Source organism: Callithrix jacchus, chromosome X (assembly GCF_049354715.1).
Source record: "Callithrix jacchus isolate 240 chromosome X, calJac240_pri, whole genome shotgun sequence".
Classification (NCBI taxonomy): Eukaryota; Metazoa; Chordata; class Mammalia; order Primates; family Cebidae; genus Callithrix; species Callithrix jacchus.
This window is the reverse complement of record NC_133524.1, coordinates 78,710,242-78,724,155: the sequence shown is the minus strand read 5'-3', so window position 1 is coordinate 78,724,155 and position 13,914 is coordinate 78,710,242. Positions and strand designations below refer to the sequence as shown.

Genomic DNA, 13,914 nt, shown 5'->3' with positions numbered 1-13,914 from the left:
TCTTCCGAAGAAGAAGCTGCCAGAAAAACTTCTGCAATTTAATGGTTCTGGGGCAGCAGAGGACTGGTGTGTAGGAAAAACAACAAAGGTGGACTCCCCACTCTCCTTACCGCCGTAGAGCCAGAGGAAGATGCGATATATACACGGATCACCATCCTGGGAACAGCGGCTGCGGTTGTTTGGGTCCTGAAAAGGGCTGTGGAGCAGCTGCAGCAATGGCTGGAATCCAGCTAGGGGCTGAACAGCGGTTGGCAGAGAAGGGTGGGGGAAGGTGGAAGGGGAACTCGCCGGAGCCCCGCCTCCGCCTTTAGCAGCTTCCACCGGGCTCTCTAAGCACCGCAATTCCAGCCCAAAACCCTGGAAGGAACAGGCTGTTGCATGAATTCTATTTTTTTTTAAATAGGGAATCTCGAACAGCACCGCGAGATCTGTTGAAACATTGATTTTTTGACGATTCCTTCTCCGAGAAGAGGGCTAGGAGAAGAAGAAAGAAAAAGAAAAAGAAGAACTGAATTGAATTAGATTAGCTTGAAGGACCTTTACACGCGGAGACTAAAAGTACTACGTATAACTTCCTGCTCAGCAATGTATGCAAATAAGAAGACAGATCCTGAAAGAGCAAGCTGTATGTTGAAAACCCATGTTCTCAAAGCCTTGCGCATTTTAAGATTGCTATTGCATAGTGGTTTTTCTGATCTTAGCTCGTTAGAGGAATTAGACACTAAAGTACTGAGCAATGCCACAGAGTATTGAAGGAAAGTTTCAGGTTTCCCTAAGCCAGAAATGGCAGGATTGGTTTTCTTTTTGAGTTTTGCGTTTTGTTAAATTAGGAAACCCTGCTTTGGTGGGAATTTGCAGGAGGCCTGATTGGCAAGTTTAAGAATGGAGGAAGAAATTACAAAGAAAAAATTGAACATATTGTGTAATAAGATGAATGATTTTTGTTTTGCTTTTTAACTGACTGAAGTGAGGGATTTTGGAAAACATATTGCAGATGTTGAAATGGAGAAGAGAGAGACCAGATGTTTATTTGTAGCTCTAGGGAAATAAGCAAACAGTTGATAGTGTCCAGAGACGGACCATATACTTCAACGTGTGGTTTCAAGTTCCAAGGTTATGTTAAATGAACAGAAAAAAAGGAATTTGCAAGATGAATGAGAGTGGAGGGAAGGAGTCAGTTACTTGTCCTGCTTCTTTTCCTTTGGGGTTTAAACCAGTCTAGTGATTTACTACCTTTGCCTAGGCTCAGTAATTGCAATAGCTTTGTAACTGTTCCATGCCCACAGGTTTTCCCTTCTCCAATCTGTCTTAAGTACTAATTCCAAATTAATCTCTTTACCCGTTGTCCTTAAAACTACCTCGAGAGGTGGATACTGCTACATTACTTTTACAGATGAAGAAACTGAAGCTCGGGAAAATAATTTTCATAAAGTCATATAGCTAGTAAATTCCAGAGTCAGGACTAGAATCCGGTCCAACCAACTCCAGAAGCCACCTTCTTAACTATTAACTGTTAACTCACTGCCTGGAAGAAAGAAAGTACAAAAAAAAAGTTAGCTATTTTTTCATCCTAAAACACAAATTTCATATGTCACTGAAGACAGTGTAGGCAGAAATACTTATTAACTCTCCATTGACTATCAAACTAATCCTAAATTATCTTGCTAAATAGTTTTCACCATAATCTAGCCCCATACCACTCATACAGTCTTACTTATTCCTCCCCCAAACTAACTTCCTTATGTATGGAATCATTATTGGCTGCGCACTGCAATCGTCATGGTCACTCTCATGCCTTTGCTCTTCCTGTTTCTTCCTTCACCTTCTCCCCACATTCTCATAACCTTTTCTGACCTCTCCACTTAGCTAGCTCTTGCCTTTTTTAGACACAACTCAAAATCTTTATACAAATAATCAGGCAAAAGTAAGTCAGAATGATCTAGTCACTCTCCTCGTTGCCAATATCAGGGCTACTGTTATTGCACTTTTTGGCCTCCGCAACAGGAGACTCTTCCTTCTGTTTTTTTTTTTTTTTGGCAAAATGAACATGATTTGTCTTATACTACTATAGTACTAACTCCCTTCCTCTTTTCGAGTGGACGCTGCTGTGCTCTCACTCCTCACTCAGAATTAAGAGTCCCCAGGTGAGTTATTTTCATTTGCCATACCAAAAGTAGCTGAATTTTCTTGGTCAGCAAATGGCAAATGCTCCCTCAGCAGAAGCATTCTTTATTATCACTGAGTTCTTTGGAGTTTTAATTCATCCTCTTTTCTTGCCCTGATAATCCCTCACTTTCCTCTTGAGGTCTTTGCTATTTCTCATATATTATAAAAGTATCTTTCATCATTTTAAATTTCTTTTATCAAGAGAGTTGTTCCAGAACACCTACTCCACCATTTCCAGGAGCAAAATTTTACCTACTTTTAAACTTTTGAGAAAGTAAAAATATTATTATTATTTGCCTACAAAAACACTACAAAATTAAAACATAGAAATGTTTAATGAACTTTTTGAAAAACATTATAATGTCAACTTTATTAAATATTGTTTAGCTTTTTTTTTTTTGAAACGGAGTTTAGCTGTTGTTACCCAGACTGGAGTGCAATGGCACGATCTCGGCTCACCGCAACCTCCACCTTCTGGGTTCAAGAAATTCTCCTGCCTCCGCCTCCCGAGTTGCTGGGACTACAGGCGCGCACCACCATGCCCAGCTGATTTTTTGTATTTTTAGTAGAGACGGGGTTTCACCTTGTTGACCAGGATGGTCTCGATCTCTTGACCTCGTGATCCACCCACCTCGGCCTCCCAAAGTGCTGGGATTATAAGCGTGAGCAGTGCCCGGCCAAGTTTAGCATTTATAAAAATTTCATTTCATTTGAAAACAATTTGAAGTTTACATTTTAATCTCACATAAGCAGAATTCCTGTTTCTGCAGAGAAATCACTGACAAGTACATTTTAATGAATTGCTTGTGGTTGAAAATTTTTAAATTTAAAAACAAAGTTATACAAATCTTAGAATATGTTTATTTAATATTTATATTTAAGTAAGGGTATAGGTACATTTGAATTTTTATGTTTGATACACTGTGAAGTGGTGTGTATTAGTCTGTTTCCACACCGTTATAAATAAATGCCAAAGACTGGGTAATTTATGAATAAAAGAGGTTTAATTGACCCACAGTTTTGCATAGCTTGGGAGGCCTCAGGAAACTTACAGTCATGGTGGAAGGCAAAGATGAAGCAAGCTTGGACCTTCTCACATGGCAACAGGAAAGAGAAGAGTGAGAAACAATGCGGGGAAAGCTCCTTATAAAACTGTGAGATCTTATGAGAACTCACTAGCACTAGATCAGCATGGGGGAAACCACCCCCATGATCCAGTCACCTCCCACCAGTTCTCTCCTTAGACACGTGGGGATTATGGGGATTACAATTCAAGATGAAATTTGGATGGGGACACAAAGAGTAACCAAATCTTCCTGATTCAAAAATAAGAATGCTTGGGGTTTTGGTGGTCTTCAAAGAGCCTTGATTTTTTTGGAAGAACCACCAGCATCACTCAATGATGCCCTGGTGCCCACCTTCCTGCCTGCTCTGGCAGATGGGAGACCAGTAATACAACATTTTTCCTCTATTAACACACAACGCATTAACACATAAATATGTAAATCACACACAAAATTACTGCACATTAGAGGATATATTGTTGTTCTCCTCAAGTGCCAGCAGAAGGGAAATTATCTGCAGTGGAAATAGGGTAGTTTAAGTAACAGAGTGTTATGCTTAGTAATTCTTAGCCTGTTTTGGTTACCTGCTATGTAGTGATGTGCATTAGCAGGAAGCAACTTTCAGATTCCTTACCAGAAGTACTCTTGGAAGTATTGTGTTCAAATGTTTGATCTCACCCCAGATAGTTAGTTCATAATTAGAGCCACTAGAGGGTGCCACTCACCTGTAGAAAATAAACGTGCACACATTCGAAAAGCCAGGCTTAGAGATTTAATTTTTATTAGCCCTGTGCAGAATTCCAGCAGAAGGATAGAATGTCCTTTCATGGGTTGTCCCTGAGCAATAACAGTAAATGGTCTCAGGGAACAATAGGACTCTATAAAAAAGCAACACCTCTTTCCAAAACTTTCTGATAGTTTGAGTTAGAGTTACTGCCCCACTCTTCCGTTAGGTATCACTGACTCAGCAGGAGAAGCGAATAAATTCGGTTATCATTAGGAATAGACAGAATAGGGATAGGGTGGAATTTTAAACCCTTTAAAACCTAAAAAGTCAGCCTAACCCTCTGTGATGGTGAATATTGAGTGCCAACTTAATTGGATTGAAGAAGGCAAAGTATTGTTCCTGGGTGTGTCTGTGAGGGTGTTGCCAAAGGAGAGTAACATATGAGTCAGGGGACTGGGAGATGCTGACCCACTCTTAGTTTGAGTGGGCACCATTTAACCAGTTTCCAGCACTGCTAGGATAAAAGCAGACAAAGGAACTTGGAAAGACTAGACTGGCTTAGTCTCCCAGCCCACATCTTTCTCCCGTACTAGATGCTTCCTGCTCTCCAACATTGGAATCCAAGTTCTTCATCTTTGAGACTCTTGGATCTTCAACCACAGACTGAAGGCTGCACTGTCGACTTTCCTATTTTTGATGTTTTGGGACTTGGACTGCCTTTCTTGTTCCTCACCTTGCAGATGGCCTAATGTGGAACTTCACCTTGTGATCATGTGAGTCAATGTTTCTTAATAAACTCCCGTTTATATATACACCTATCTGGTCTGCTTTTGATCAGCTCAAAGCATTAGAAAATTATTTTCTGAGATTAAGTTGAAATGTTTCCTTTCATGTTTCTTTAATTCTAATAATGACCCATTATAAACTCATCTTTATCCTTGTAATACAAAGCTTTCTCTTCTCCAACTTACTATTTCCTTTCCTCTAACCATTCTTCATACTCTGTGATCTCTACAGGTGTCTGTAAATATGTTTCAGTTTGTCAGTTTCTCTCTTCTACAAAAGATAGTATGGGAATTAATTGTTAGAATCCAAGTATGGTATGACTAGCATTGTATAAAGTAGTATAGGATCCTCATTCTGGACCCTGTACTTCTCTTTTAGCACTTCTATTTTCTGAGGAATAGTACCTCATTGTGGTTTTAATTTACATTTCCTTGATTACTAAGAAGGTGTGCATTTTTTCATATATTTATTGCTATTCATATATTTTATTTTGTGGAATATCTGTTAAGAAATTTTTTTTGGTCTTTGTCTCTCTATTCCTAATAACAGCCTTTTATCCCTTATATATTGCAAATAACTTTTATCCTGAGACTGGTCTTTTCTTAAAAATATTTATAATTAGTCAAATAGAAAATATTTCCTTTACAGTTAATGCTTTTCTGTGCATTGTTTAAGAAATCTTTGCAGACCCTGAGAATGTGAAGATGTTATCTTACATTTATATATAAAAGCCTTATTGTGGTGCTTTTTTTGGAGACAGTCTCACTCTGTCACCCACGCTGGAGTGCAGTGGTGCAGTCTCGGCTCACTGAAACCTCTGCCTCCAGAGTTCAAGTGATTATCCTGCCTCAGCCAACCAAGTAGCTGGGACTACAGGTGCGTGCCACTATGCCTGGCTAATTTTTGTGTTTTTAGTAGAGATGGGGTTTTGCTGTGTTGGCCCAGCTGGTCTTGAACTCCTGACCTTGGGTGATCCACCTGCCTCGGCCTCCCAAAGTTCTAGGATTACAGGTGTGAGTCACTGCACCCAGCCTATTGTGGTGCTTTTTACAGTTAGATCTATAATCCACCTGGAATTAACTTAGGTGTAAGGTTTGCAATATACATCAAGTTTATTTTTTTTCAAATAGGTGTCCAATTATTCTATCACCAGTAATTGAAACTACATCCTTTTCCCACTGTTTTGCAATACCACCTTTGTCAAATATCAAATGATTATACATGGATGAGTCTGTTTCTGGTACCTGTCTACTCTTGTGCCATTATCACACTGTATTAACTACTATAAATTTAAGTATCTTGAAATCTAATATGGCAATTTCTCCTATTTTTGTCTTCTTCATGAAGTGTCCTGACTATTCATTGCCCTTTATATTTCCTTTTAAAAAGGTAGAATGTTTATAACTACGATGTAAAAATAGAATTGATTATAGTATGGTGACCTTGTATCAAGAAATTTTCTAAGCTCATATGTGAATATTAATAATTTAACTGTATATTGTTTTCCATTTTCTATTTACACAATTATATTAGCCATAAAAAATGACAGCTCTATTTTTCCTTTCCAATCTTATACTTTTTATTCATTTTCATCTTCTTATTTCTTTGGACACTTCCACAATACTCATTCCTTTTACCATTGTTGTGTAACAAACAATCCCAAGGCTTACTGGCATGAAGCAACAATTTTATTATACTCACAGATTCTTCAGGTCAAGAATTCCCAGCCAGGGCACAGCGATGACTACTTGTCTCTTCTCTACTATAATTGGGACCTTAGCTGAAAAGCCTTGAAGGCTGGGAGTCACTTGATGGCTGGAGGGTAAAACCATTTGGAGGTTCCTTTATTTGTGTGTCTGGTGCTTGTGTTGAGATGATTCAAACTTTAAGCTCAGCTGTAAATGTTGACTAGAAAGCCTGCATATGGCCTCACCACATGACTTTCTCCTGGCATGGCAGCTTCGAAGAATTGATCTTCTCATACTGCAGCTTATAGTCCAATGAAAAAGGAAGAAACTCAATTATCTTTTATGACCTTATCTCAGAAGTCAGATAGCATCACTTCTCCAAACAGCTATAATCCAGAAACAAGAAAAACAGGATTTGAATGGACTCCAAAGGAACCTTTAAGGTGACTTGGATAGGCTTCAAAAGCAAAGGGTATATGTCTTCAAAGAAAAGACAGCATCGTCTAGAGCCTCATTATTAACACCACATTCTCATCTCAAGGCCTAGCACTCAATCAAAAATGATCCTACTTAAAAACATAGATATAACTGAAAACTAAAGACAAGAAAATCACACAGAAATTAAAAAGACATATTACAATCAAAGGAGCAGCAAGAAAATTTATTGCTGACTGTACATCGGAATAAATGAGAGGCAGAAGACAATGTAAAGATGGCTTCTATGTTCCAAAAGAATGTAACTGTCAGCATAGAATATAACTGTGCTAAAATAGCATAACTGTCAGCATAGAAATCTAAAATCTAAAGCTAATAAAAATATCCCTTACAAACTAATGTGAAATAAAGACATTTTCAGATAAACGAAAGAGAATTATTCACCAGAGGTTTCACAGTAATTGAAATACTAAAGGATATATTTCAGGTAAAATAAAAAGATTATAGCTAAAAGATGCAGCAAGAAGTGAAGAACAACAGTAACGGCAAATATCTGAGTATATCTGAATGAACAAGACTGTGTAAAACAATAATAATAAAAAACGTCTTGTAAGTTTAAAATATGAACAGAACTAAAAGACAGAAGAAAAATTTAAAATTGCATATATAAATAAGCTTCTCACAAAGTAAACTGTAGGCCCAGGTGGTTTCATTGGCAAAATTTGACAAACATTTAAGGAATAAATAATGCCAATTTTACCCATAGTCTTCAGTATAATAGAAAAAAAGAGATATTTCCCAATCATTTCAAGGGCAGCTTAGGGTTGGTTCCAAAGCTTGATGAGTACATTTCAAGAAAAGAAATCCATAGGCCAATCTCATCTCTTGAAAAATAGAAGCAAAGTTGCTCAGCTAAGTAGTATCAAACCAAATCCAGTAGTATATAAAAAGGGTAGCACTTTATGACCAGATTAGGTTATTCTAACTGTTAAGCAAAACATTAGGCACCACTTACTAATCCCAGGAACTGACCCTAATCACATCTGCACATTGCATCACTTTATCAGAGTCATGAAAAAGAACATAATGCAATCAAGCCCTGGATGAAACAACACTTTATTTACATAGAAAAAAGACTGGGCAAAATCAGCTTTAATAATGTGTGTTGGTACTCCCCATGGCTAGATGGTACCCCCTAGCAAGTAACACAGAGCAATCGGATAAGCACATCCTTCTTGTGCCTTAGAGGAAGGGCCCTTATCCACACTTACCCCAACCCAGTCTGAAAGACAGAAAGCTAGGACATTCCTAAGAGCCATTGTTGCATACACTTAGTAGAAGAAAGAACATTTAGTAAGTCTGAAACACACAAAAAATATTTGCAGCCGGGAACAGGCTGTGTAGGCTGCTTATCTCTTGCTATGGAAATGTTTTTGACCCAACACCTATTTTAAATGGCCAAGTGGGGGTCAAAAGATTGCATGCACAAGACTGCCTTTCCCAACACTCAGAATTTAGAGTTGGTTCAACTTTTGAAAAGCAATCAATGTAATATGCCTCATTGAGAAGAAAAATCACATGATCATCTTAATAGATGAAGAAAAATAATATGATAAATTCAACTTCTCATGATTTAAAAATAAGCAAACTAGAAAAATAAGGAGTCTCTTTAATCTGATAATAGATGTATACAAAAAGCTAAAGCAAATACCATATCTAGTGGTGAAATACTAAGCTTCTTCTTGTGACAATGGGAATGAAACACGAATACCTGCTATTATCTCTTCTACTCAACATAGTGCTAGATATTCTAGGCAATATGATAAAAGAAGAAAAATAAAATCAAATTATAATTATTGGAAAGAAATAAACTTAAATGTAATCAATTATAAATAATATACATGTATATAAAAAATTTAAAAAATCTAATAAACTATTTTAAATAATAAATTGTTTCAGCAAGATAACTGCCTGCAAGATCAGTATATAAATAGAATGGTATTTGAACATATTAGCAACAGATGTGAGAAATAAAAATATTTAAATATAACATTTAAAATAACATAAAACAATACTGAAGAAAAAAAAAAGTTGGAGGACTGACACTACCCAATTTCAAGCCTTACTATAAAGCTACAGTAACCAAGATAATGTGGTATTGGTAAAAGAACAGACAAATAGATCAAGGAAACAGAATAGAGAGCCTAGAAATAGACCTACATTAATATAGACAACTGATCTTTAATAATGGAGGCAATGAAGCTAATAAGATAAGTCTTTCAACAAATGGTGCTGGAATAACTAGACATCTGTGTGTTAAAAATAATGACTCTACACATGAGATTTTACACCCGTTACAATAATTAACTCAAAATGGATCACAGACCAAAATTTAAAATGCAAAACTATAAAATTCCTAGAAGATACTATAGAAGAAAATCTAGATGACCCAGAGTTTAACATTTTACATACAACCCCAAAACTGCAATCCATAAAAAAAAATTGGTAACCTTAACATCATCAAAATTAACAAATTTCTCACATAGAATAGGAAAATTTATTTATATAGAAAGTAGATTGATAGTTGCTAGAGGCTAGTGGTGAGGGGTTCAGGAGAATAGAGACGTTGGGAGGTGAGAACTAAAGGGTATGGGTTTTCTTTATGGGGTCATGAGAATGTCCTAAAATTGGTTGTGGTGATGATTACACTACCGAATATAGTGCAGATAAAAGCTATTAGACTGTACACTTTAAATGAATAAATTGTATAGTATATAAATTATATTTTAATAAATCTGTTGCCAGGCTGGGCATGGTGGCTCAAGCCTGTAATCCCAGCACTTTGGGAGGCCGAGGGGGGTGGATCACGAGGTCAAGAGATCGAGACCATCCTGACCAACATGGTGAAACCCCGTCTCTATTAAAAATACAAAAATTAGCTGGGCATGGTGGCATACACCTGTAGTCCCAGCTACTTGAGAGGCTGAGACAGGAGAATTGCTTGAACCCAGGAGGTGGAGGTCGCAGTGAGCCAAGATTGTGCCACTGCACTCCAGCGTGGTGCCTGGCGACAGAGTAAGACTCTGTCCCAAATAGATAGATAGATAGATAGATAGATAGATAGATAGATAGATAAAATCTGTTGCCAAATTAAATTTAAAAGTTAGGCTCTACAGAAGGCAGTGTCAAGAGAATAAAAAGAGAAGCTACAGGCTGAAAGAAAATGTTTATAAAAGACATATCCAATAAGGGACAGTTTTACAAAATATACAAATACTTAAAACTCAACGATAAGAAAATATGCAAATACTTAAAACTCAACAGTAAGAAAACAAACAACCAACTAAAAGTTGGCCAAAGATCTTTACAAACACCTACCTCATTAAGGAAAGTACAGATGGCAAGTACGCATTTGAAAAGATGCTCAGCTTAGGCCGGGCGCGGTGGCTCAAGCCTGTAATCCCAGCACTTTGAGAGGCCGAGGCGGGTGGATCACAAGGTCGAGAGATCGAGACCAACCTGGTCAACATGGTGAAACCCTGTCTCTACTAAAAATACAAAAAAATTAGCTGGGCATGGTGGCGTGTGCCTGTAATGCCAGCTACTCAGGAGGCTGAGGCAGGAGAATTGCCTGAACCCAGGAGGCGGAGGTTGCGGTGAGCCGAGATCGCGCCATTGCACTCCAGCCTGGGTAACAGGAGCTAAACTCCGTCTCAAAAAAAGAAAAGAAAAGATGCTCAGCTATATATATCATGAGGGAAATGTAAATGAAAACAATGAGATACCACTACACAACTATTACAATAACCAAAATCCAGAACACTAACAATACCAAATGCTGGTAAGAATGTAAAGCAACAGGAACTGTCATTCATTGCTGGTGGAAATGCAAAATGGCACAGCCACTTTGCAAGTCAGTTTGGTGGTTTCTTAGAAAATAAAACCTACTTATACCATATTATCCAGCAATCATGCTGCTTGGTATTCCTCCAAAGGAGTTAAATGCTTATGTCTACATAAGTACACAGACGGTACAATAAGATATAAAGCAGCACATGGATGTTTATAGCACCTTTGTTCACAGTTGCCTACACATGGAAGCAAATAAGTTGTCCTTCAGTACATGAATGAATAGATTAACTGTGGTACATCCAGAAATAAAATATTATTAAGTACTGAAAAGAAATGGACTATCAAGCCATGAAAATACATGGAGGTAACTTAAATTCATACTATTAAGTGAAATAAGCTAGTCTGAAAAGGCTGTATACTATATGATTCCAACTATGTGACATCATGGAAAAGGCAAAACTATGGATAGCGTAAAAATATTAATGGCTTCCATGTGTTGGGGGTAGGTAGAGATAAATAGGTGGAGGTATTTGAAAATACAGTCTATTTGAAAACACACAGCAAGAGGAGACAAAATAAAAAAATGATAAACAACCATGAAGCATACCTACAGGATCTAGAAAACAGCATCCCAGGGGAAAACACTAACATAGGTATTGGCCTTCAAGAGTAGGTAAAGAGAGACTCTTGGGCAGCAGACATTTTAATGGAAACCTTACAGTCCAGTGGACAGTAGCATGACATATTTAAAGTGCTGAAAGAAAAAAACTTTTACTCTAGAATAGTATATTCAGCAAAAGTATCCTTCAAACATAAAAGAGAAATAAAGACTTTCCCAGAAAAACAAAAGCTGAGGGGTTTCATCAATATCAGACCCATCCTACAAGATACTGAAAGGAGGACTTCAGTTAGAAATAAAAGAACATTAGTAAGCCACAAAGAATCATCTGAAAGTACAAAGTAAACTGGTAATAGTAAGTACACAGAAAAACAAAAAGATATATATAGCACTGTGACTGTGCTGTGTAAACTACTCTTACCTTAAGTAGAAAGACTAACTGATGAACCAACCCAAAATAAGAATTTCAACAGTTATCTGGGCACAGTGGCTCATGACTGTAATCCTAACAATTTGGGAGGCCAAAGTCAGTGGATCTTTTGAGCTCAGGAGTTTGAGACCAGCCTGGGCAATGTAGCGAAACCTGTCTGTACAAAAAAAAAAAAAAAATTAGCCAGACCCAGTGACACATGCCTGTGGTTCCAGCTACTCAGTAGGCTGAGGTGGGAGGATTGCTTGAGACCAGGAGGCAGAGATTGCAGTGAGCCATTATTTCACCACTGCACTCCAGCCTGGGTGACAGAATGACACTCAGTCTCAAAAGAAAAGGAAAAATAAACAATAATTACAAGTTTTAAAGACACAGTACAATAAGATATAAATAGAAAAAACAAAAGTTAAAAACAGAGAATAAAGTTAATATGTATAGTTTTTATCAATTTTCTTTTTGCTTGCTTATTAGGTTGTTATGTTATACAACGTAAAGTTGCTAGCTAAAAATAATGGGTTATAAGATAGCACTTGTAAGCCTCGTGTTAACCTCAAATCAAAAAGCATGCAATAGATACATAAAAAAAGCAAAACACTAAATTATACAACCAAATAAAATCATCTTTAATAAAAGAAAGACAGGAAGGAAAGAAGTAAGAGGAAACACAAATCAACCAGAAAATAAATAGTAAATCCCAGGAGTAAATCCTTACAATCAACAATAACACTAACTAGAAATGGACTAAATGCTCTAGTAAAAACACATAGACTGGCTGAATGAATTTTAAAAATACCCAATTACCTGTTGCCTACAAGAAAAACACTTCCCTTACAAAGGTGCACATAGATTGAAAATAAAAAGATAGAAAAATATCTTCCATACTAATGGGAACAAAAAAAATAAGAGCAGAAGTAGCTATATTAATATCAGACAAAATAAATTTCAAGAAAAAAATTATATAAGAAGGAGCAAAGAAAAAAGAAACTATATAATGATAAAAGTGTCAACACAGAATATATGATAATTTTAAATGTAAATGCACTCAACACTGGAATATCAAGATATATAGAACAAATATTATTAGAGGGAAAGAGAGAGAGAGGCCCCAATACAATATCTGGAGACATCAACACCCCCACTTTCAGCATTGAACAGATCTTCCAAATAGAAAATCAACAAAGAAACATTAGACATAATCTATACTATAGACCAAAGTGAACTATCAGAAATTTACGGAACATTTCATCTATTGGCTGCAGAATACACATTCTCCTCAGCACATGGATTATTCTCAAGGATAGACCATATGTACAGTAACAAAACAAGTCTTTAAAAAATAAAAAATTGAAATACTATCAAGCCTCTTCTGTAACCACAATGGAATAAAACTACAAATCAATGACAAGAGAAATTTAGGAAACTATAAAAACACATAGAAATTAAACAATATGCCCCTGAATGACAAGTAAATAAATAAAGAAATTAGGAAGGGAATTTAAAAATTGATTGAAACAAATGATAATGGAAACACAACATACCAAAACCTAAGAGATACCACAAAAGCACTACTAATCCATATAGCTACAAGTGCCTACATAAAAAAATACTTCAAATAAACAACCTAATAATTTATTGTAAAGATGTGCTTATTTCACATTGCATGCCTATATTAAAACATCTCATATACCCCCTAAGCATATACACCTACTTCGTACCCAAAAAATTAAAAATTAAAAAAATCAAAATTAAATAAAGTAAAAGAACCAAAAAAGCAAGAGCCAACAAAACACAAAATTATTCAAAGAAAAGAAATGATAAATATCAGAGCTGAAATAAATAAACATGAAATGAAGAAAATAATACAGAACATTAATGAAACAGAAAGTTGGTTTTCTGAAAAGATAAATTAGCAAACCTTTCACCAAACTAATTCTGAAAAAGAGAGAAGATCCAAATAAATAAAATCAGAGTTGAAAAATGTGACATTTCATTTGATACTGAAGAATTTCAAATGTATATTAGTGGCTAATATAAGCAACCATATGCCAATTTGAATATCTAGAAGAAATGAATTAATTCCTACACAAATACAACTTACCAAGATTGAACCATGGATAAATTCAAAACCTGGATAGATCAATAACAAG

General features: G+C 36.3%; 1 protein-coding gene and 1 long non-coding RNA gene across 9 annotated transcripts in view; one reads left to right on the top strand and one right to left on the bottom strand.

The window, feature by feature from the left end:
* The window catches only part of SH3BGRL (SH3 domain binding glutamate rich protein like), a 108,147-nt gene extending 107,894 nt beyond the window's left edge, over positions 1–253 (bottom strand). For all 8 annotated transcript variants that reach the window (XM_078363093.1, XM_054251490.2, XM_078363094.1 and 5 more), the window contains exon 1: positions 111–253. Coding sequence is in view for 2 of the 8 variants with exons in the window: in XM_035287693.3 (XP_035143584.1) it covers positions 111–155 (45 nt within the window). In the remaining 6 variants the exon portion in view is untranslated. The remainder of the gene's footprint in view (positions 1–110) is intronic.
* Positions 254–441: 188 nt separating this feature from the next.
* LOC144581073 (uncharacterized) overlaps positions 442–13,914 on the top strand; it is a 61,475-nt gene continuing 48,002 nt past the window's right edge. The window contains exons 1-2 of the long non-coding RNA XR_013531599.1: positions 442–625; positions 4,551–4,730. This is a non-coding gene — a long non-coding RNA (uncharacterized LOC144581073). The remainder of the gene's footprint in view (positions 626–4,550; positions 4,731–13,914) is intronic.